The following is a 24,563-nucleotide window of genomic DNA, read 5'->3' on the forward strand; positions in this document are numbered from 1 at the left end:
GCATGAGAGAGGAAATTGTTCTGTTGCCTGCAGCATGCTATTTGGTGTGATATTTTTTTTTCTTATTTAAAAGTGAGAGGGATTTAGATTTTTGGGTTTTTTTCAGATCAAACCAGTTATCAAAAATGAGCTTTGGTTTGTGGTGTTACACTGGATGAGAGGAGCTCACTCATAACAATGCGCACCCTGGTTATCCCAGTGCTTTGTTTCTGTGGCAGATTTTGTCAAAGAATTAGTTCTGTTCCTCTTCTATTTAAACATAAAGTCTTAATATGAAGTGGTACGGTGAGCAGAATGATAGTAGCTCTCCTTCTCTCTGTTACCTGGAGTCGTGGGAAGCCAATACCTTCCTCAAACTCAATTGAAAAAAGACCATTTTTCTTGCTTCAGAAATCACATTGAGTTCCTTACTGATCTAATCACATGGTTCAGGCAGGTGAAACAGGGAAAAAGAAAAAACCAGTTGTCTTTCTGTTCCATTTCTGCTGTTTTGTTATTGATGCAGTTGCCAGTGCTTGGCAGGCCATGCTTCCCTTTTTCAGAGCCAGTTGTTGTGAATTGTACATCTTTATCCCAGCCAAAACCAGGACAACTCCTTAAAGAGTTAATTTTCTTTCTAGTAGCCAAAACCAGGACAGGAGTCCTAGTTCATAGCAAGGAGGTAAGCAAAACATGTGGCACATACTATGATTTAATAGTCTGTCATGATTAGGACAAACATGTAGGATCAAGTTGCTGAAAGAATTTTATTTAAAAAGCAGGGAAGGCATATGGTGGAGCCAGGTGGAAGAGACTGGATATTCAGTAGATGTGCAAAACAGCTGAGAATCCTGTGTCCAAATGTAATCCAGACTTCTGTTGTTTCTCTCTTAAATCCAGAGATGGAGTTTCTGTTGACGAATATGACAAGGCATCTGGTGTTCTCTCCAAACCTTTGTGGAGTGCTGCTCTAAGCTTCATGTGGTCTGTGGCCTTTGTTATACAAACCATAAGCTTGTGCTTTCAGAGAAGTGTTTTCCCCTGTCTTCTCAGCTGTTCTTGGTTATGTTTTGTTTCACTTCTTGGCCATCTTCTCTGCAAGCACAGTGGAGTGCTTTGTTCAGAGCTCAAAGCCTGCATTGTCACAAACAAAACTTTAGAAAAATAAGTATTTCAGGTAAGGAGAAAATGCATCTTCGGTGTAGATTTTTACTTGTTTTAGAGGAAAAAATAACTGTTGTGGTCCTGACAAAATACAATGATTGTAATTTACTACTCTACATATGATTCTTACTACTGTGCTGTTATTGTGCAGTCTTTCAAGCTTTCCGCTCAACTTAGTCTGTGTTGTGTAAATTGAAGTTGAACTGTCTATCTAATTGCATAGTAATATTTGGTGCGAGCGTGTGTGTGTGTGTGTGTATATGTATGTAACCAAGGGAGCTATGTCAGGCTGCTTGTGATGTTGATAACTTGCTATTTCTGGATTCTTGCATTTAAAGTGTGAAATATTTTATAGCATTAATCTACCTTATAGAATTGAGTATTAAAACTGAAATGAAATTCATGGTGTCAGATATAGTAATTCAAATCTCAAATTATATGCCTTGAGAAAGGAAGGGTAGTTTGTGAAGCTGAAACAAAATCTTTGAAAACAGTTTTGCTAAGTATAACTTGTGGTATTAGCAAACCAAGTATGTATTGCCTCAATAACAGTGATGTCTTACTGCCACAGCAAAGCAATGTAACAGAAGGCTTTGGTGAACTCAGCCACGTCCTTTATGTCCATTCCTCTTGCCCTCCCCTTTTACTTTTTCCCTGTTCCGCTTTATTTACTTCTTGTACCAAGTACTGGGTATTAACACTTGGTCTGTTCCCTAGAAAAGAAAGATCTCTCAGGAGTTCATGGTATGTTGTGCAGGGAAATGCCCCTGTTATCCAGGCCTCCACTCCCAATTTGACCCAGTTTTTAATGAGTAATTAACTCATCCTAAGGAATGAGCACCAGGGTGAAAAAACAAACGGCAAGCTGGGGGAGAGCTGTTTGCATGTGCCAAGTCAGAGAGAAGAATGTGTGCATATTATGAAGTTGGTGATAATGTTAGTTCTGGGTAGTTATATGAAAAGCTCATTGAGAATGTTTAAATCACGGATCATGTCATGATGTTTCAAGATTTCTAATTATTACATATTCAGAATTCCATGATTCTACCCTAAATGGGAAGTACTTCTTCGCTTTACATAAAAGTTGTATCATAAATATGATAGCCTAATAAGTTCCCAAGTCCAAGCAATTAAGCATTTTAGGTTACCATACTGACACAGCAGTTCTTCAGATAAAGATAACTTGCAAACCTCCAAAGCCATGCTGCCTTCTCCTTTGATTTTTGCCTGGCAATAAATACTAAAAATGTCTCCAACACCAGACTATTAGCATAATATTAACATTTGTTAATAAAATCAAAAGTTAATAGTAACAATTTTGTCAGTGATGATTATACCAATTCATGGCAAGTTCACTAGAACTTGCACTAGACACACATCAGTGTCTGTGGTACGTATTCTCCCCGAGTCTCTGTTGACCAAGTGCAAAGCACACCAGAAAGGAAAGTCAAAGCTCTCTGGCTCACTGGGGCATGTCCTGCTTTGATGTACCATGGGATCCTAGAACAATACCATTTGGAGTATTGTGGTTGCCCCAGTGCTTTTTTAAATTTAATTTTTAATTCAAAATGCTGGGTTTTTTTTTTTTGTCATTTGTCTCTTCTTTTAATTTTGTGTATGAAGATCTGAACTCTTGTAAACTCTAACGGATATGATCACAATGTGTTTTGCAGGGCTAGCTGTCCAAATAGACAAACTTGTAATTTTTTTATTTTTTAAGTTGAGGCCACTGTATAAAACTAAAAGGTTTTCCTGTTATATCAAGTAGTATGAAATGTTTCTGAAGTGCTGAAAATCTTCAGCAAACAAAAGTGTATTCTGTAGAGCAAGGAACTGGCACAAAACCACAAAGTGTTGGCATCCTCAGTGGAAAATTGGTTCTGGACAAGCAGATAGACAAAGCAGATGCGGTTGTTGTGTATTATGAAGTTACTATGGGTTTTGAGGAAATGCCACAGTATCACTCAATTGAGTTCAAGCTGTGGAAGGAGAATGAAGAGATCTGCTGCTAGTGGTGTCTACATGTGAAATACCTTCTCACAACTCACCTGTTAGAAGTTTCTTTCTTTAACTCTTGAAATGAAGGCTGTAGTCTTCCAGGTGGAGATCCTCTATGTCAGTCTATGTTGAATGAAGCAACATTCAGAGCATTTTTCCTTTTGCTGACTGCAGGAGAGATAACAAATTCAAAGCAACACTCTTGGAAGAATTAAAAGGGGGGGGAAGGTAGAAATGGTGGGGGAAATCATGATCCTTGTTGAGATTGCTTTCCCTGTCCTCCTCCTCCTCCTTGTTGGGAGGGACTGGCTTGTCAGTTTGAAGGATGTCAGAAGGAACTCAAGACTGGCTTTGCTGACTTCGTTCTCATCCTTAATGGTATTTTGGTGTATTTTTCTCTGTCAAGTTTGGAAACCCATTCCTGTAGATCCTCTGGGTTTCACTGTGATGTGTCTGCAGTTGAGACCAAGATGATGGTTAGATCTGTCTCCAAGTTGAGTGGCATTTCTGGTGTGACATAGCAACGGGGAACCCTGAGCAGGACTTGCTCCACAGACTCTGAGTCTCAGGAGATGTTTTGTGTGTAATGGCAGAATGTTTTGGCATTTGCTTGATAAATGTGACTTAAAACCCACAAATTGTTAGTTTAATGTTGTCTCTCATCCAGAACGTCAAGGGTGAGAGGTACTATGATGTGACTGAAAACATTCAATGGCTACTTTTTTTCTTCTAAGTATTTGAACTGGGTGAGTCAGATGAGACTTGTCAATATGATTTCTGAGATAGGAGGCTTTATATTTTGCAGTTACTAATGGGATGTTTTACTGAGGCAGGTTATTCAGCTCTTCCCATTACTCTTTTCTTGTTAAAATGAACAAAGAAGGGTAACCAGAAAATTAAATAATTTTAAATCCTTTGATCTCCTCGTAATGTTTCTGAATGGAGAAGTACATTAGTTGTCAAGCAAAATATATTTGTCAATAGCCTTATCTTAATATATTTTTAGTACTGAAAATCTTCATGAACCAAAGCTCATTCTGGCTGGATTTTTTGTGCCTTGTAAGCAATAAAGAAATGACTGCAACACTTTTATCATAAGAAACAAGTCTAGTATTATTTGCAAATACGTTCTGAATAATTTCAGATGGTATAGTAAAAAAAAAAAAAAATCTGAACAAACTTCTTCCCCTGTGCACCTCCACCTCCAGATGTCTTGATCTTCGGGAGTTCCTTTTTGTGATTAAATCGACAGGTGATGAAACTGTAAGTTTATGATGTCTGGCTGAATGTTTCACAGGACTGTTAAAAATGAGTGTTTGCATTTTGTCAGGCTAGGTAAATGCATTTCCAAAGCTTACCATCACAAGAATGCAGTAAAGCAGCTGGACTGAGAAAATGCGTACCATGTTTCAAGCCACACTTGGAAACTGTTAAGAGGAAAAGCTTGCCAGCATTCTTTGCCTTCTTCACCTTCCACCATCTCCCCCTGAGTATCTGATGTAATAAGGACTTCATAGTTCAGTTAGAAATTGCTTTCTTGAATGGGAAGGAAATACTGGAGTTGCACTCCTTGGGGTATGGCTTCAGGGTGATGTTCCCTGATTTGGGTCAGACCAACCCCAGTGCTCTCTGCCTGCGGAACATCAGTGTGGGGAGATTTTGGTGGGAAGAGTCACAAAGCATAATGCAAATGGTAGTATTTTCTACTACCTAATCATGTAAAATAAGACCCAGTTTGTAAGCAGAAACAATTTTGCATGGCAGAACACAAGTGTGTTTGTGTAGCCTATGCTTCTGCTCGTGGTGAATATAATGCTACAGCTGTTGGTCTGGGGATAGAGTACCCATGATTTTTGTCATGTTATCTCACAAGGATGTGAACCATTTGACAGTCACATAGATTGTTCTGTTGTAGCAGTAAATCATAGTGACTTTGAAGTGTAATGAAACTTATTACATATGTACTCTTAAATAGTTACATTTTTTAGCCCTTGTGTATGAGATTGGCCTTTCAAATTTTCATCTACTATGTACACCATGCTGCTATGTATGTATGAATATGTATGTTTGTCTATTTCTAATTTATTACTAAATTCTAGGATTAAACTTCATGGACATTGTAAATAAAACTTTTACTTTCGAGATTTTAACTGTAAATATATATAGAAAGATACTATTTATAAGGAGTAGCTTTTAGTTACTCCTGCTGAGTGAATTCTAAGCCACTCCTGCTTGCTCTAAGAATGACAGTATAAGGTGTAGAGGGTTGGGATTTTTTTTTTCCCCCTTCCTTTGAAAAACTAAGGAAAAGTGAAATGGAATCAATTCTACCTTATACAGTTTAAAATAAATAGTTAATACTTTTAATCAAGGATTTGTTTTTCTGGGTGATGGACAGATTTCAAGATACCTCATAATATGTTTAATTTTGTTCATATATTTGTAAATGGAGTTAATGAGATGCAGAAATTTAGAGGGAGAAAGCAATTCCATGGTACCATTTCTTTTCAGGATGAAATTGTACCTAAGAACCTAAGATGATTTCCTCACCCCCAGACCATTCCTTTAAGTTAGAGTGGCAGCTATATGTGTGACAGCTGTGATGGCCTTGCGTGCATTTACTTAAGGTGCATGTTTGGTTTTAGGTTCACCAAAAATTTGTCACCTGACAAGATCAACCTGAGCACATTAAAGGGGGAAGGTCAACTGACCAATTTAGAGCTGGATCAAGAGGTGCTTCAGAACATGCTGGATCTTCCAACATGGCTTGCTATAAACAAGGTCTTTTGCAATAAAGCATCCATTAGGGTAAGTATTTTATTGTGCTCGAATAGTATTTAGCTAAGTCTTTCTTTTTTCTTTGTGTCTCTGTAAACTTTCAAGCAACTTTTGTATTAAGGGAAGATTGTGATGAGTGCTTGGTTAAAATTTTGGAGGAAAACCAAAGATGTTACCAGCAGTAATTTCTTACTAATTTCTGTTTCTCATGTGGAAACATGAAATATGTATGGAAGTGATGAAAATAAGTGGTGGTTTAAAAAATTTTTTTTCTTAGTAGAATTTATTTCTGCATGTTTTGAAATACGGGTAGAGATAAAAGCTTGTATTTGCCCATGGTAATTAGTCCACTATAATTATTATTCACTTTTTTGTTATTTCTTCTCTTTGCTCCTCTCTTTCTATTGCTTTACCTCTTGTTCTTTTACTGTTTCTAAGATTATATTTTTGAGGGGTTCTGGTCTCTGAGGGAAATGTGGAAACACTAAATCTAGTAGATACTGCTTTTGTGGTCCTTGTGGCTGCTAAGAATTGAAACAATGTATGACATCATTCCTAGAATATACTCATGAGAGTAGGAAGTGAAGCTGTGGCTTGTTTTTGACAGAAGTAATGATCTGGTCAAACCCTTGCACCTCTTCAGTCTTTTGGGTTTTTTTCATTTTGTTTTTTTTTTTAACTTCCCTCTAATGGGAGATTGTCCTGATTTTTCTGAACTTGATAGTTTGTTGCAGGTATCCAATTATTTGTAGGCCAACAGAGCAAATGTGGATTTTCTTTCCTTTTAAAGCAAAGAATGTGGAAGACAGTGGTTGCTTTTTCTGATGCTTGACAACTCACTATTAAAGAGACAGATTCTGTTTTGTCCCTCTGTTTTCTGCTCAGTGATAACGAGATTTTGAAGTTCTGTTAATGCCTAAAATTTCTGTGTATATAAATTTGCTATACGCTATTTTCAGATAAACTTGATATTTTGAAAGTAGTATTATTATGACTTCAGAAGTTACAAATTTGTATACATAAAACATTCTAAAAAAAATATGCTTTATTTCACTGTATTTTTAATATTTACTTTGCTTTTAGAATAATGTTTTCCCTTGCAGATACCATGGACAAAATTGAAAACACACCCCATCTCTTTGGTGAGTTCTGAGATCAACTCCTAAATATAGTCTGTGTAGCAGAATTTCTTAAATATTTGTATAGTTCTCTTGACTCTAGAAATAACTGAAACATTAACAGGCCTTTACTAAAGTGTCCTCTGGGTAGTGGCAGAACAAGACAAAATGCCTTAATGTTTTTGTTGTTAGGTTTGTTTTCTTAATCAGTGGCTTTGGGTGTCATCACTATAATGTTTGACCTTTAGCTAATATTTGTCAAGTTCTTCAGTCATTACATCTTAATTTGGGTTCACCTGAAGGGTACTTATTTGTCCAACTAACCTTTCTACAAGCTCCTGCCTGTCTTTTGGGGGTATCTTTTCTAAGGACTTTTCTGTTCTACCTCTGTGCTCTACCCAATGATCTCAGTTTACGGGGTTTCTGTAACAGCCTAGGATTCAGCCTGTATATAAATAGGATGTAAGATGTGTAGATAGGACTCAACAATTTAAGTAATGCTAATTCTTGCTTTTTTTTTTTTTCATTTTTTTTTACATATACTAAGAAATCTGGTGGCACCAGAAGTGATTTGCTTGACGATGACTAAACCTTTTTAATGTTTATTTGGGAATGAATATTCCTTTAACTGTTGTGCTTCCCAGTCTTGCAGTGAATTCCTGAATGTGCCTGTAATTCCTTAGTTCTGAGTCAGACTTGGGAAAGGCATGTTTTAAATACTTGATGCTTTTGCTAGTGACCCAGTTGTCATGTACTAATGCCTGTACTGCTTCTTCCTGACACAGAGAGCTTAGTGTGGTAATACTGAGATGGGATGATTCAACCTCTTGCCTGTAAGATGCAACTGCCAAATCAGGAAACCAGTTTAAGCCGTGCTATTCTTAAAGATTACATACTTTGACCTATGGTAGCGAGGCCAGATTGTTTGCTTTGCTCCTATTGAACTTATATGAGCAGTCTTTGAGGCTCAGGTAACTTTCAAGGTCACCTTTTTTACATAAGGCTTTCCTTGAACAAGTGCATTGAATTGATAACAAAAGTTTACTCTTCCGTGGTAGACTGTACAACAACCTTTTTTGCTTCTAAAAGAAGGTGGATTCAATGGCCTAAATGTCCAGCTTTAGACCTGTATTACATCACTGAACTTTCACTGTTCTGGTGGGGACATTTCTGCAGCTGAGAGTTTACTTAAATTGGAATAGCGTCCTCTGTTTGCATAGCTTAGGAGATAACTAGAACCCATTTATCTAGCCAAAGGTACCTTCATTGAGCCAGGCTGACCTTTGTGAAAGTCTGTCTGTTAACACAGTGGCAAATGCTAAGTTACCTTTACTCATAATCAATTTCTGTTTCTTTTTGATAAAAAAATCATTTTGAGGAGTGCTTTGGGGACCCAAGGATGCTCTGCAGCAGTTTTTCCTTTATCAAAGTACAGTAGTTGCCAGTGAGAAAAGAATAGACAGATATCTATGTCCAGGTGTTCTTTGTTACCTCCTATTTATATTATGCAAACTCCTTAAATCACTGCCCTACTGTTCTTTGTACTAGTCACATAGTGAAGGAAATTGTTGCAGAGGTCTTAATTTAAGAAACCTTAAAAGAATGGTCAAACACCCAAAAATGTTGGGATAACCAGGAGAAATCTTGGCTTCCTTGCTGCCATCCTCAAACTAAGGGATTGGGTTTTTTTCTTGGGTTTTTTTTTCCTCTGTTGTTGTTTTGCGAGGCAAGTTATTCATTGAGACAGCTAAGAAAATAATTTAAAGATGTCTAGATCTACTGTTAACAGCTCACACTTCCCTTTCAAGCATCAAAATGTAGTGAAATAAAAATAAATCCAGAGTAGAGAGTTTTATGAATTTGTAGGTAATAGTCAGGGCATTTCATGGGTAAGAGTAGCACAGAAGAATGTGTAGCAAGTGGATTATGAAGACAGGCATAATTAACACAATATAATAATAAAGCCCAGTAGGTAGTACAGGTTGAATTATGAAAAATCTAAAATAAAGAACAAAGCTTTTCAGTGTGGTTTGTGTGCCCTAAGAGCACGTATATGGAGGAATTCAGAAGGGGTGATATAAAGTCAGAAATAGACAAGGAAGTAATATTAGCTGTTGTGTTTTGAATGAGCTTCCAATGGGACAAGATTCAGAACTACAAGCCTCAAAGTAGGAGCCTTCTCAGGTTGTATGTTAAATTTAGGTCATAGGTCACAAACATTGTAAGTTAGGAGATTCTTGGATTAATTCGGTTGCTGGGAATAAGGTTCTGTATTTGGTTTGTTCCCCTTCTATTCACCCACGTTAACGCACATTATAGCTAATGCATACCATAGTTCTACTATTTAAATACAGCCTTCAGTTAAAATAGTATTTAGGTGTCTCATTCACTTATTCCCAGATTCTTTTGTAAGTGTCTCACCTCAAGTACAAAGAATGTAATAATAGCATACACTTTTACTATAATATGTGTTGTAAATTATAGTAGAATATATAATTTTAGAAATTAGTTGGTTTACTAGATCTACTGAAGATTCATATACACAAACAGTGTATACATAGTCATGTATGTATCAGATATATTCAGATTTTGTTTCAAAGATGCAGCACAAAACTTTATCTGCTATCACAAATTTTAGTGAACTATTTTGAAATATTTTTCCATTAAAATTTTCTGAATTTATTGAACCATTTGGGAAAACTCAGGAGGTATTAAGTATTCCACTGAAAGAACAACCATAGAGGAAGAAACCCCAGATAAGTATGCATTAAATCATGCCTCTTTTGAAAATGTGTGTGATGGATGAAAAATATTAGGGGATCAAGAATTCTGTAATCCAATATTTAAATGGGAAGGTCTGCTAGAATTCACAAAATTTAAAAATTTATATGAACAAATTTTAAAAAAAGATTATTCTAGTACGTTACAAATTAAGGGAAAATTGACCTTATAAGAAATATCAGAAAAAGATCCTCAAGTGATTTTTTTTGTTTTGGTTTTTTGCTCTTCATATGTCATCTATTTACTTTATCTCTTAGGTCTCCAGTTGCAAAACAATGTGCAAATGTTTTGTTTTCTTCTGTTTTTCAAGTCCTTGGATAAAGTTGTAATGGAAATGAGCACATGTGAAGAGCCACGTGCCCCTAACGGACCCTCTCCTATAGCAACTGCATCCGGACAGAGGTCAGTGACGATACATGCAATTGATCCAAAAAAGTTTGAATTACTCATTTTGAATTACTAGAAAAGTTAGATCCCCTGCAAATTTCCAGAAGTGTATGGGGTTGCAGCTTGCCGTTTCCATCTTTCCACATTTTTATTTTATTACTTGTGGGTGGAGTTATGTATGTATAGTGATAATGGAATTATCTAGACCCAAGCCTGGAAAGAACGTCTGAACTGTGTATGGAGTTTCCTAAGCATGTTTCATATGGGTGCAACTACTGCATCAAAAATTTACCAAGTTTAATTGATAGTAAGATTTTTCAAAAATTAAAGATACCTTCAATCTTTTTGGAAAATATATGTAATTTTATAATTGGGCTTGGTTTTGTTTTTTGTTTTTTGTTTTTTTTTTTAACTTTCCTTTTTTCTTTGTTTGGTCTAAAAAAAAATCCAGTGTTAAGGACTATTTGTTAGTGTTGTAAGTTCTGTTTCCTTATTGTAGCAGCCAAATTTTCATGAACTATTACATGTACACTGTGTAGCCCAAAACTCAAGTAATTTGGCAGGACAATATAGCATTACATCAGTGATTTCCTTTTTATGGACCCAAAACATTTTCCTGTAGGCATAGGAACCCATATACAGAGAATCAAATTTGATGATTCAGTTGCTTTTCTTATTTTAACTGCTGCGTGATGTGTAGTTGTCCATGGGCCTCTGCATCTCCTAGGGTACAGCTTGAAAATCATTGCCATAGAAATTCTGTGTAGGCTGAAAGTTATAAAAAGGAAAAGGAATGACAAAACACATAAACTGTACTTTTAAAGCAAGAAGAAAAAAAACCCCAAAGGCAAAAAATTTTAGATCTTAAAAGAATATTTAAAATGTATTTTTCCATTCACTAATCTAAAACACTCAGAACACGTAAGATTTTTATTAAAAATTAACTGCAACTGCGTTATCTTTTTTAGTACTGGAATCCACGTTGATTTGGTGTAGAAATGTAGCCACCATTTCTTTTACAGAATGAAGCAAAGCAAATACTTTATTCAATTTTACATATATGAAAAGTTACTAGTTTTAATGGATGGCATAATTTAGCTTATAGAGATAAACACTAACCAGATCGGAATTAAATAATTAATTTGACATGAAATACTTCTTATGTATACATGAAGAAGAGTACAATTTCTATGTAATGCTGTAGGCTGCTATTCCTATGTTTGTATAATATAGATATATCTTATACATTTATTTATATATATATATATATATAAAATAACATGGAAAAATTGTATTAATTTTTCTACTTCGTGGAGATTTATCTTGATCCAAAATACGTTCTTTAATGACTGTTTTTTGAATTTAGGATCATAGAGTGGAAATTACTGTAAACTTGATCAAGTATATTTAGCAAAAAATCGTAACTGGACAATACATTACGAACTTATTTTATGGTTTGTTTCATACTGCATTTCAGCTGTTTAGTAAGTTTAATTTTGTGCCCTTTTATTAGGTTTGTATTTAATATGTTGGCATTTCACTTTTTAGTGAATATGGCTTTGCTGAAAAAGTGGTAGAAGGCATTTCGGTTTCTGTGAACTCCATTATAATAAGGATTGGTGCAAAAGCCTTTAATGCTTCATTTGAACTTTCCCAGCTGAGAATATATAGTGTAAATGCCAACTGGGAACATGCTGACCTCAGATTTACCAGAATACAAGAAGCTCAACGTGGAGAGGTAAAAATTATCTTTTGCTAACTTTTTTTCCTTGTTTTTATCGTAAAGGAGGAGGAATTGCAACCTTATACAGTCTAGAAAACATGCCGTTACTGGGAATGGAGACATTCTGTGCTCAGTAATTTCAGCTGTCCTCTAGGAACACAAGGATGTAAAAATGGTGGATGTAAGTCAGATCAAATGTCATGTCTCTAGTGGCGGCCAAAGTGGATGCTTAGGGAAGACTAGGGCAAGCATACGTACTGTTCCTCTCTTACATTCTCCTCTCCAAGCTTGTGACCGTTTAAAAGTGCAAACTAGACCAGACTTGAAGAGTACTGAAAGAAAAAAGAATGGTATGTTAAATGTGGAAGGATAAGGCATTGTGCTGGGTTTTATTATTATTTCTATTATTTTTAAAGGTTTAACTGGTTAGTTATTTGCTTGTGAGGGTTTGCCTAGTAAGTTTTTTTCTTTAGGTGGTTTTACTGAATTTTAACAAAGTTCCTGTGCAAGAATTTAATATTTTTCTTTGAATACCTAGATCATATGTATACAAAGAAATAATAGCAGTGAAGTGCATACTTTTTTCCTTTTGTCTGGGAGAACTTACAATGGAAGTCCTGGAATGGTGTACACCATTCTTTTGCTTTCTCACATGTAGCCAGGGTAAAATACATATTGAGTGCAAGGTTGATTCTAAATAGTGTGTTGTTTTGGGAGAGACTTATTTTAGCATGCATTTGGCCTTTAGATAAATAATAGGTGTTTCAAATTTTGCCCATTTAGAGATGATTCTTTCAGAACAGATTTTACTCAGAGTTAAGGAGCCTGGTAGTTTCTTTTTATGTAATAAAAGAAACACCAAGAGAATGTTAGTTAAAAATACCCCAAAAATCGTTAAGTTGAAAACTTACATTTTTTTCTCTTTCCTGCAGCTTATCTGTATGCTAATACTCTTGTTAATGAAGTCTAAAGAGGAAGAATTAAAGTTTGACTAGATGGAATTTTGCATTGCCATCTTTTTTGACTTTGTGCTTTTTAGGAAGAATAGTCACCCCATACACAACAGAGCTGTACTTGCAGAGCATTACTTTTAGTGCAATGAATTCTGGAAACACAAATTTCTAGAAACTAGTGAATGATTTGATAGCAGTATATTACATGAACAAAACTGACGCTGTACTATAAAGATAACTTGCTAAACTACATTTTAAGGGAGTAAGCTTTTAGCTTCGCACTGTAGCTACACTCTTAATGGAATAGGGAATCGCCTTAGATATTTTTTTTAGAAGCTTCCATTCATGCTACATCTCCTGGATGAGGAGAGTAGGTACTCTGCTTATTCTGCAAACAGTGGTTTTTAGGCTCCTTTGCACTGTGCCTTTCCATCTGGCTTGCTTTGTTGTGTGTGTTCCTTCCCAAACACATCAGCTATGTTTTACTTAAGTCTCTGCTTATATTTGCAGGATACAGGCTGTACAGTTTTCAAATTGACATGAGGAGAATGACAGCTGAAAAATAAAGACACATGCCAAACAAACACTTCCTTCTTCCACTTTTCTCATGGCTGTTTTTTTTTTTTTTCTTCAGAGTAATGTAGGAAGGAGTTTTAGAGAAACTAGAATTGATGGGTTTTTTCCTCTTGATGTCTGTTCATTTGCTGTTCTCCATGATGTTGCTGCTGGACAATCACTCATTTTCCTATATTTGATTTTCGATATCCAGCTGTACTTGCTGCTCTTGTATCATTATTCTGACATCATTATCCTAACATTTGCTTGCTGTGTCTTCTAGAAATCCATGCAAAGGATTCAAAGCTTGTGGGGTCTATATGGCATGCGATGTGCTTGATGTTTCACTTTCTTTTTTAATTGAAATAAAACACTCCAAAAACCTCTGCCTGCCATCCTGTAGCTTTGCTTCCCTCTCTGGTTGGTTTTTTTAGTTATACTAGGATTTAGCATTTTGAAACCAAACTACATAATCTTCTTTTCTTCCTCTACCAAAAGTAACCTAGTATGCAGTAATTGTAACCTTTATTTTCTTCTGAATATTTTAAATGCTGCTTCTAACCTCTGCCTGCTTGGAACTAGCTTAACATTTCTGTGACATTCTGGAGGTAGAGGGAAGGATCAGGGCTTTACATCCTGATACCTGTAAGTGGAATAACAAGTGACTTGTACTTGTTCATATGGCTTTGAATGAAGTATACATGTGTGTGTATGTGTGAGTATATATGTGTGTGTATATATGTACGAATATGTACATACACATGCACACACTTAGGTACAAATGAAACATGTCATATTGCATGAAGGTGCTGTTCTGTTTTTTTTCTTTCTTTTTAAAGGTTTTGACTTTTAAAGAAATCAACTGGCAGATGATCAGGATAGAGGCAGATGCAATCCAGAGTTCTAAGCATGAAATCATGAGTGCTCCAGTTCGACTGATCACTAACCAATCAAAAATTAGGGTCACGCTTAAAAGAAGGGTAAGCTTAAAAAGTTTGAATTTTTTTATTATTTCATGAATTGATTTTTAGCTCTTGCTCTTAATGCATTCATACACATAGCGAGGCTTTTAAAGTTAGGCCATATCAAATGAGAATTGGCTGATCAAAATTTTAAATATTATATGATTGGTAAGACTGTAGAGTTTACCAGAAATATTTCAGGCAGAATTTGAAGATGAAGACCTTGCACAGGTCCTACTAATGAAACTGCTTGATCTGCAGAGCCTTGTTTATGACGATGCATGTTTTCTTACCTCTCTAGATTCAGGCAATATTTACATTACTTACATTTAGAGAAATGCCTCAGTTTAATATCCAGTGCATACCAGATAAATAAAAAGCGAGGCATAAATATACTATATCTTAGGTACTTCTTAGTTAATGAGAGGAGTAAGATTTAAAATAAAAACTGTTTGCTATTTATGTGGAAGAAACTTCCTTTTTGGGAAGGGTGGTTTTGCATTCAACTTTTTTATTCCTTGCATTTAATATTAGAAATGTAAGTATATAATGAACCCATTTGACTTGTTTAAAATTTTATTTTACAGTTAAAGGATTGTAATGTCGTGGCATCAAAACTGGTTCTGATACTGGATGATTTGCTGTGGGTTTTGACCGATTCCCAGTTGAAAGCCATGGTGCAATATGCCAAATCTCTTAGCGAAGCCATAGAGAAGTCAACAGAACAGAGAAAAAGCTTGGCTTCTGAAACAACACAGGTATGATAATTGGTTGTCTCGCTATATCATTATTATATGTTCTAAAATGCAACACAGTGTGGTTAGTTGTGCTAATTTATTTTACAGAATGTTATATTTCCATTCATCTATATATTTTAAATTACATTGTGAATGATTCACAGTAGTATGAAATAGACTGTTTTACAAGATTTTATGTAGTGATGCTAATCTCAGGAAGGAACAAAGTTGTATTTGTCCATGTAAAGTATTTACTTAACAGTTGACTAACATGCTTAGTAAATCTGCTGTCCGAATGTTTTGTGTTTATGAATTAAAAAATAGTAATAAGGACACGCTAAGATAACCTTAGTGTGTGGATAGATATACTTACTATAATGATTTTAAGCACGTGCCATTTGGTTTCATGGTACTGAAAAATTAGCTTTCAGTAAGAGCTTTCCATCGTGCAGCTCTCTTGTTGGAATACATAGTGAAAAATAATTTTGCTTTTAACATGTTTCTGCTGGTGTAGATGTGATATTGCACCTAAGATAGTCTTACATTAACTCCTGGTCACCTTTCAGCATGTACACCGGACTAGACCAGCTGGGCTGTGTGAGTGTTGGGGGAAAGGAACTTGCTGTCTCTGAAGAAGCAGCACAAACACCCCGATAAAAGATAGTCCTATAAAAATAAACTGTAACTTATTACTAAGACTGAGTAAAGTCATTTTTAAGAATCTCTTGCAATAAAGCTCCTGTATTGTAATGGAGAGTTTAGTTCTTGTGGTGGTCCTGATGATGTGATGTGATTTGATGGTTAGCTGTTACTGAGCAGGGAGGTCCTGATTCTTCAATTCCCTGTACTTGAATCTCACCAATTTCCTGATACTGTCACTAGCTCACGTTCAACCCTACTGTGATGTAGTTTGGGGAACTCAGAAATGACCCCAACAAAAACATGATTGTTTTAAGTTGGTTTAGTTCCCTGAACAGCTTGCAACAAAAGTTAGAAAAGTACTACTGGTGCAAGTGACAGGAGTGTAAAGAAGTGTGGGGAACAGGAGAATGAGGATGCACTGGCATTGCCTCTTTGTGACATCTAGCCATTAGTTCAACTTAATTTTGTTACAAACCAGCACATTTAAATCTCTGTAACATCCAAGGTGAATGCATGGGGTTCAGATTTTTTTCCTTATTTCGAAGGCTTGTTTTGAGTCAGTACAAGGATACTTGTGCTTGAAAGGAAGGATAAACTTTACAAATTGATGTAACTGTTTTTTCAGAGCTCTGCCCCTGCGCCCAGCTCTCAGCAGGTGAAAGCACACCAGACAACAGCAGCACCTGATCAAAATGATGCAATAGTAAAATTGTTTAATGATTTTGATGTTAAGGAAACTTCTCATCACTTAGTAATCTCCCATTTGGATCTACATATATGTGATGATATCCATTCTAAAGAAAAAGGTAATTTTTTTAAGTTGTGTGCCTGTGAACCATAATCATTAGAAGACATTTTTGGGATTACAGTAATGTTAATCAAGAGTCTTTATTTTAGAGAAATAATCAGAATTGTCTTCAGTGTCTGTGGACACATTTAAATTAGCTAGATGCCTCTGTCAAGACAAAATTTCATTATTAAATGGAATTATTTTAGAATAAATGCAATAAAAACTACGTTGAGTGCTAGTAGCTCAGTGTTTTCCTGTCCTAGAAACTGATGCTGTCCGGTCTGATTGTTACTGCTGTTTTGCTTTTATATTGTAAGTTAACTGGGTTATGAAGAATGCAGTGGCAACATTACTGAGGCTTGAAAGGGTTACTATACAATTTGCTTCTGTAATAGTATTATAAAATACAGACTAATAAAAGAGCAGTCCTCTTTGGTTACTAATTTAGAGAATTTTATATGCTCTGCAGCACACAAAGAATGGAGCGAGTGTTTTGTGGTTATAACTTTCTGTGCAATGCTTGTACTTTGCTTTTTTTTTTAAAAATTACAAGCTATTGCATATAGCTGAATTTAGAATCAGAAAAAAAGACAAATGACTCTTCTTTTACACCTTTTAAAAGTGATCAGGAGAGAATGACATCAGTGTATATCCAAGGAGCTGGCTAGTCACTGAAAAATTTAGAGGTGTACAAGGTCTTCCTGAAGAAAAAACTTAGGTTTTAGCAAAGACACTTGTAGACCAGCAGAGCATAAGGTTCACTGGCTAAAGACATATTTCCTTACATGTACTATATCTGCTGCAGTTGGGATTTATCATTCTTAGTGGGATTTCTTTACTGGTCTTTTATTTTTGGCCATAAAGTTTGAATTTAGCAGTGGAAAATTCAGAACAGAGGACTTTCAGAAGACCTCTTCACTGCAATAAAATATGTCAAATAAAAAAAATATTTACAGTATTCTTGAAAGTAAATGACGACTTTGAATGACTGATCATAATCATATATTCAGTGTGGAAAGTTTTGTTTCAGGAAAAACTGCACTAATATGTGTTCAAAGAGTTGCCTTTACTTTTTAATAGCATTTAAAACAATATACAATTTTTTAGTAGTGATCAAGTACAGAACATGGAGTTCTTCAAGCTGATCTTTAGAAACCAGTGAAGACTACCTGAATGAAAATTTTGAGGGAAGACAATGAAGTTGGAAGGAGAGCCAGTGAAGGAAAGGAGGAAGTAGCTATTAGGTGTTCAAAGGAATGCAGCAATGTGAGAACTAACATGCTAAATACAATGTCTGCAGAGCTGAGCATTGTTTTATTTTACAGACCCAAATAGACGTGTTACAGGAGGGGCCATGCAGCTTTCCTTCAGCTATTTAACAGTGGACTATTATCCATTTCACAAAGCAGGTATGAAAGTGAGCATTTGTGAATTACCTGTGAATGTAACTACCTTGCTCAAATACTAAAAAGTGTGTGTGTGTGTGTATATGTATATAGCTTGGATAATAATGTTCTAAGCATTTGAAATACACACCTTTTCATTTCCTTCTGTATGCATACACAAATAACGGAAGTAATAATGTGGGAATCAATTTAATTTCTGTGAATGAGTTACTTCAGGCCAAACACTTTTCCTTTTCACTGTACTGTTTGGTCAACAAAACGGCATTTACATATTTCTGACATGAATCATGTGTTGACAGAGGAAGACAGTATGGCAGACTGAGAATTCACTAACTGGGTATTGGCAAGAGTCAGTCTGCTAGATGTATTCCCCTATAGAAGCCTTACGTTTTATGTCCATTTCCAAGCGATGTTTACTTTTTTATTTCATTTTGCTAAACAGGAATCCAGCGTGTAGAGATTCAGTTGTATAGCCTTTTATTAAGGAATTGTTATTAAACTGGTGTTAGCAATTTCCAAAGAAGCATTTCTTACAGATAATCTCTAGTAAATATGTTTTTCGGAAATCTAGAAGAAGAGATAAAATAAGTTTTTGCTGTTGAATTGGAGATCAAAGGCAATCCATTACAGTGGGGGATTATGCTTTGTTGTGCTTTTTACTAACACAAACCAGTCAGTTTGGAGTGATTATCCATGTACGTTAAAGATGTGAATTGGCCATAGCTTGCCTCATGTCCTTCTTGTCACTCATGGTTGCAGATGGAATCCTGTAATTTCAGTCTCTTTCATGCATAAGTAGCAAGTATAGTTTTTGCATCTTAAAAAATCTGATTTAGTGTAGGTCAAATAAAAACACACAGCCCTAGAAAAGAATATGCTTAAGAAAACCAGTATTATTTCTTTGCTATAGATTGGTCTAATATGGTTTGAAATTTGTGATACTAGTTTCCTGCCCTATAAAAGTGGGACCTTAAGTTACAGAGGTTTAACACATGCCTGTCTTGTGACCCAGATGTTTTTCATTTACTGTCACTTCTGATGCAGACCCTCACTTAGGCATAGTAGGATCTATCTGTGATTTCTGTGAGCTTCCCTCAGAGAAATGTAGAGAACCAGGGAAATAAATAAAGTTCTTTCTTTTGGAAGGGTTCTTAGCCAGATAGAACCATGCACTGTAGGCTCTTGGATGAGCATGTTAAAAGCTCACTGAGAATGCTTTTGGGTAATGGTTACATGGGACGTAACTCCAACTACGTGAAAACAGAGATGGAAAAGATCATCTGCAGAACAAAGGTGGTGCCTCTAAAGGTAGTATTCTCCTGTGGTCTTAAACAGCGTGCCATACAAATACGTTTAAGTAAAAGGAATCTAGGTCTCACTAATAAGCTATGACAAAAATCTGCTAGAGGTGGTGGTGTTTGATCTAATAGGGTGTATGTGTGGAGGGACAAGGAACATGCCAGAAAGTTTCTTTTTCTGACTTAAGATGTCATAATTTTCTCACAGTTTCGTGGGTGTGGCAATTCTATGGGCAAACTATCATCACAGAGCAGAGAGTCCCTTTACTCAAAGTAAAAGCATATTCATCTTTATCTTCAAAGTTCGAAGGAAGTTCTCTAGCCATGTAGGTATCATGCCTCTATATACTGCTATATCAGGCTATCACCTGACATGCAGAGCATTCCTACCCTGCAGTCAAGGCTCTGCAATATTGCATACTGAAGGACACCGTATTAATATTCTGTAACAGTGGGCAAGGAGGTTGTTTTCTGGTGTTGTACCTTTCTGACCTATGCCATATTTAGAAATAGCTGTTTTGGTATAGTCTTCTTCGAAATTGCAATTAATACTTCAGGAAAAAGCTCTCGACAATTATTTTGCAGATTAAGTACTTGTGTCGTTTTTTTGTTTGTTTTTGTAACAGACCCCACCCAGAAAGACTCTAAACAGAGTCTTGAGGTATAATTGCAGTGGGGTAAATTTCTAACCCATTGAAAAATCAAGCCTTCCAACAATAGCCTTTCATAGTACTTAACAAAAATTAAGCAGGTTTTATGTCTGTTGACTGCGATAACCCTAACATAAGCCAAACTTATTGGATGTTGTAAACCTGTCTGTAGAGCAGTCCATCACTTCACTTGTCCTCCAGACCAGCTCTCACAGAAACTTCTATCCAGATCCGTTATCTGTGCAGCTGATGTGTTCCTGGATGATGATCAGAGAAAGCTGCTGCTGTGCCGTCATGCAGGACATTTTGCAGCACAGGAAATCCGTGGTTGTGCTGTTATATTGAGACAGTATGAGAAACTGGACAGCATTTTCTTCCTGGAAAACCAGCAATAAATTCACGTGGTAGCAACATCAATTCCAGCTCCACTAAAATATTGTTTTCTTGTTACAATGTGGTCCACTCTTCATTTTTCACAGATAAATGTGGTAATGAAATCTCCATATATAGAATTGTAGAATAGTTGAGGGTGTAAGGCATCTCTGGAAACTGTCTTGTTCAACCCCTCTGATTAAAGTGGTGTCAATTAAAGTTAGCTTCCCAGGATTGTGCCCAGTTAGGTTTTGAATAGCTCCAAGGGTGAAGACTTTACATCCTCCCTGGGCAATTTAGTCCAATGTTAACCAACCTCACAGTAGAAAAAGCTTTTTCTTTTTAATGTTTCAATTTAATTTATTTCACTTTGTGCTTATGGCCTCTTGTCCTGTCACTGGGCACCACTGAGAAGAAACTGGCTTCCCTCTCTTTATTCCCCTGTCATACTCAGTCATTTATAACATTGATCCCTCTGAGCCTTCTCTTCTGCAGGCTAAATGATCCCAGCTATTTCAGCCTTTCCTTGAGCAGTGTTCTAGTCCCTTAAGTATCTTTGTGACCGTTAGCTGGACTCCCTCCAGTAGATCCATGGCCACCTTGTAGTGGGGAACCCAGAACAGGACGCAGCACTCCAAATATAGTCTTGCCAGCGTTCAGCAAAGGGCACAGATCACCTCTGTTGACCTTCTGGCAGTGCTTTTCCTAAGCAGCCAGCCCAAGGTGCTGTTGGCTTTCCTTGCATCAAGGACACATTGCTTGTTCATATTGAACTTACTGTCTCAGATTTGTGGGTTTTTTTCTGCAAAGCTGCTTCCCAACTGGTCAGCCTCTAGCCTGTACTCCAGATGCTGGACTTTGATTTCCCTTTGAAGTTCATGAGATTACTGTGGGGTCACTTTTCTAGCCTTTTGAGGAATGGTAGCACAACTGTCTGGTGTATCAACCATTCCTCCTAGTTTTGTACCATCTGCAGCAAAGCTTTTCAGGGTGCACTCTGTCCCATCATCCCGGTTATTAATGAAGATATATTGGCCCTGAAGATACACCACAGATGATTGCATCTAGCTGGAGTTAATATCGCTGATCCGAACCCTTGAAGACTAACGGTTTAGCCAGTTTCCAGTCCACCTCACTGTGTCCTTAACTAGTCAGTACTTCATCATTTTGTCATTGAGGATGTTACAGACACTTAAATCTCAGCAACATCCGATGCTCTCCCCTCATCCATCAAGCCAGTCATCTTACAGTAGAAAGCTGTGAAGTTCATCAGGCATGATGTCTCCATCATAAATCCATGCATGTGTACTCTCAATCACCTTCCTGTCGCAATCACCTTCCTGTCCTTAACGTATTTTGAAATGGTTTCCAGGATTATTTGCTCTGTTGCCCACTGTTACCTTCCTCCATTACCTCCTTTGAGGTGAAGCTGACTGGCTCCTTGTTTTCATCCTCCTTCTTGAAGATAGGAATGACATTTGCTTTCTTCCAGTCCTCAAGAGCCTTTCCTGATCACTATACAATGATAAACTTTCAAAGATAATTCATAGTGGCCTCCCCATGATATTGGCCAGTGCTCTCAGCACTCGTTCACATCTCATCAAGTTGACATGGACTGGTGTATATCTGATGTGTTTAAGTGTTTCCTGAGTTAATGCTCCTCAGCTGAGGGGAAGGTTTCCTTGCTCCAGACCTTCCAAAAGGTCTCAGGGACCTGGGAATTATGAAGACAAGTGTTACCAGTGAAGGCTGAGGCAAAGAAGACATTGAGTTACCTTGGTCTTCTCCATGTCATTTGTCACCAGGTCCCCTGTCCCATTCAGCAGCAAGCCCAAGCTTTCTCCTACTCTTTCTTTTGCTGGTGATACACCTGTAGAAACCTTTCTTGTCCTTAATGCACCTTGGTAGATTCAACTCCAGATGGGCTTTGGCATTCCTAACACCATCCCCCATATTCTTTTTGGGTAACTTGATGCTATTTCCACATCTTGTGCACTTCCTTTTTATCTTTGAATTTAGACAGGAGCTCCTGGTTCATCCACACGGGCATCCTTCTATATCTGGTAATATCCTGCTTTTCAGGGTGGACTGTTCTTTGGGTTGGAGGTGATTCTTAAACATCAGCCAGCTCTCCTAGACTCCTCTTATATACCACAAGATTCTTTCAAGCAGGCCAAAGGCTGCTTTCCTGAAGGCCTGGGCTGTCATTCAGCTTTTTGCCTTGTTCCTTCACCTCAGAATCCTGAACTCCACCATATCATGGTCACTGCAGCCAAGGCTGCCCATGACCTTCACATCCCTGATGAGTTCTCCCTATTTTTTTCATAAGAATCGGGTCCAGCAGAGCGTGTGCTCTTTTGACTGCCTCTGTTAAGAGGTGGTCATTGGTGCACTTTCAGAAACTGCATGGATTGCTTGTATCTTGCTGTGTTGTCCTTCCAGTAGATACTGGGGTGGCTGAAGTTTCTAATGAGGACCAGGGTCATGATACTTCTTCCATTTGTCTGAAGAAGACCTCATCATCTTCCTAATCAGATGATTTGTAGCAGACATTCACCACAATGTCATCCATATTTGAGTCTGCCCTCTAATCCCAACCTGTAAGCGCTCATCATTCATCCCAGGGCAGAGCTCCAGATGTTGCCACTGATCTCACTGAAGGGGCTATTCATCCTCCTTGCCTTTTTGGCCTGTGCTTCCCAAAGAGCTTGTGTCCATCCCTTGCAGCATTTCAGTTTTGTGTGCTATCTCACTATGTCTCTGTGATCCCAGTGAGATCATAGCTCTGCAACCGCATGCAGATCTCCAGTTTCTCCTGCTCCCACATGTTCCTACTGCTGCATGTGTTAGTAGTGTGCAAGCACTTCAGAGAGATACCTGCCCATACTGACTTCCCAGAAGGGGTATGAGAGCTTTCCCTATAATGCTGCTGTCCTGTAGGTACTTCAGAGTTTATGTGCTTGGGGTGATCCCACTTCAGCCCTGTTTTGGAGAATCCCAGCTTCATGGACTTGAATTTAATATATATTTGCCCTCTTGCTCTCTTCCTGTTTTCTTCCATGTTCCTTTCCCTTCTTCCTTAGCCTGAAGGATATGAATAACCATCAAAAGGCTGTGAGGCAGGAGGGTGGGGAAAAATGTCTCTTGTGATAGGCCCCTCCCTTAAAGCTTCTTCCATGCTGAAATTTAGACTTGATGATTAGTCACAATTTTTTCCCAAAACATTTTCCTATTTTAGTAACAACCATATCTACTCAGTCCCCAGTGTAAGTATCCAAAGCCTCATTAAGTCCCAAATAAAATAAGTTTTCACATGCTGGTATTTAAAGAATGATACACCACTTGACAGAAGTTATTTGTATTGCATCCTTATTATTGAACAGGTTGGTAGACAGTCTTTACGGGGACTGTTTGCAGAGATGTCACTTTCTCTCAGGGGTTTAAATGTTTGACTGACAGAAACATGCTAGGGATAAAAGAATTTTCACTGGGATTGATTTTTAAGGCTGTGTGCGCTGCAGCACTGACTGAATTTACCTTATTTTTTGTGTGCCATAAGAGGTGCTAGAGAGCCAAGACAAAGAGAATACATTTCTGGAAAGGGACCAGGAATTTCTTAGGACACAGTTCTGGAAGGAAAGATAAAGCTTGGAAAAAATGAGCATGAGAACATTGTGCTGTTACTTGGGTTCACTTTTTTTAATGGAACATTTTTTTTGCACATTCTCACATATGACATTAATGTGTCATCAAATTTCTGTGAACCAGAAGTATTCAATGAAGTTTTGAGCATTAGTAACTGGTGTTAAAAGGCGGGTGGCAATATTATATTGTTTTCTGAGTGATTTTGTGAAGCAGTGAGACTTGCTTTTATGTAATATGTAACTTCTGTTTTAACATCTGTTATAACTTCTGTTGTTCTATAATTACAGCATGCAGTGAGATTATGTTTTGAAGAAGAATTGTGAAATAGTATAAAATTGTTATCAGATTGCAAGCGAACTTCCAAGTGAGTTAATATTTCCCCCATTCCTCGTTTTTGCAGGAGACAGCTGTAATCACTGGATGCATTATAGTGATGCAACTAAAACCAGAAGTGGATGGGCCAAAGAATTACTAAATGAATTCAAAAGCAATGTTGAACTGCTTAAGCAGGCTGTTAAGGACCAGGTCACAGATTCTCCTCCCAAATCACCACCCGCTGTATCTCCTCAGAACCTACAAACAGGTACTTTGTTTGCATCACTAATGCTCTAATTCCATGAAATGT

The 24,563-nt window shown here is 37.0% G+C and overlaps 1 protein-coding gene across 4 annotated transcripts in view; it reads left to right on the plus strand.

Moving 5' to 3' along the window:
- The window catches only part of BLTP3B (bridge-like lipid transfer protein family member 3B), a 61,668-nt gene that overhangs the window by 11,899 nt on the left and 25,206 nt on the right, over window positions 1-24,563 (plus strand). For 3 of the 4 annotated variants that reach the window (XM_056341013.1, XM_056341012.1, XM_056341014.1), the window contains 9 exons: window positions 5,787-5,949; window positions 7,023-7,061; window positions 10,129-10,220; window positions 11,754-11,943; window positions 14,276-14,416; window positions 14,986-15,156; window positions 16,403-16,583; window positions 17,893-17,976; window positions 24,339-24,521. In XM_056341013.1, the coding sequence (XP_056196988.1) occupies window positions 5,787-5,949; window positions 7,023-7,061; window positions 10,129-10,220; window positions 11,754-11,943; window positions 14,276-14,416; window positions 14,986-15,156; window positions 16,403-16,583; window positions 17,893-17,976; window positions 24,339-24,521 (1,244 nt within the window). Of the gene's footprint in view, window positions 1-5,786; window positions 5,950-7,022; window positions 7,062-10,128; window positions 10,221-11,753; window positions 11,944-11,984; window positions 12,110-14,275; window positions 14,417-14,985; window positions 15,157-16,402; window positions 16,584-17,892; window positions 17,977-24,338; window positions 24,522-24,563 lie in introns of those variants that run through there. The other variant, XM_056341015.1, reaches the window with a different exon arrangement.

The sequence above is a fragment of the Falco biarmicus genome, chromosome 5 (genome assembly GCF_023638135.1).
Source record: "Falco biarmicus isolate bFalBia1 chromosome 5, bFalBia1.pri, whole genome shotgun sequence".
Classification (NCBI taxonomy): domain Eukaryota; kingdom Metazoa; phylum Chordata; class Aves; order Falconiformes; family Falconidae; genus Falco; species Falco biarmicus.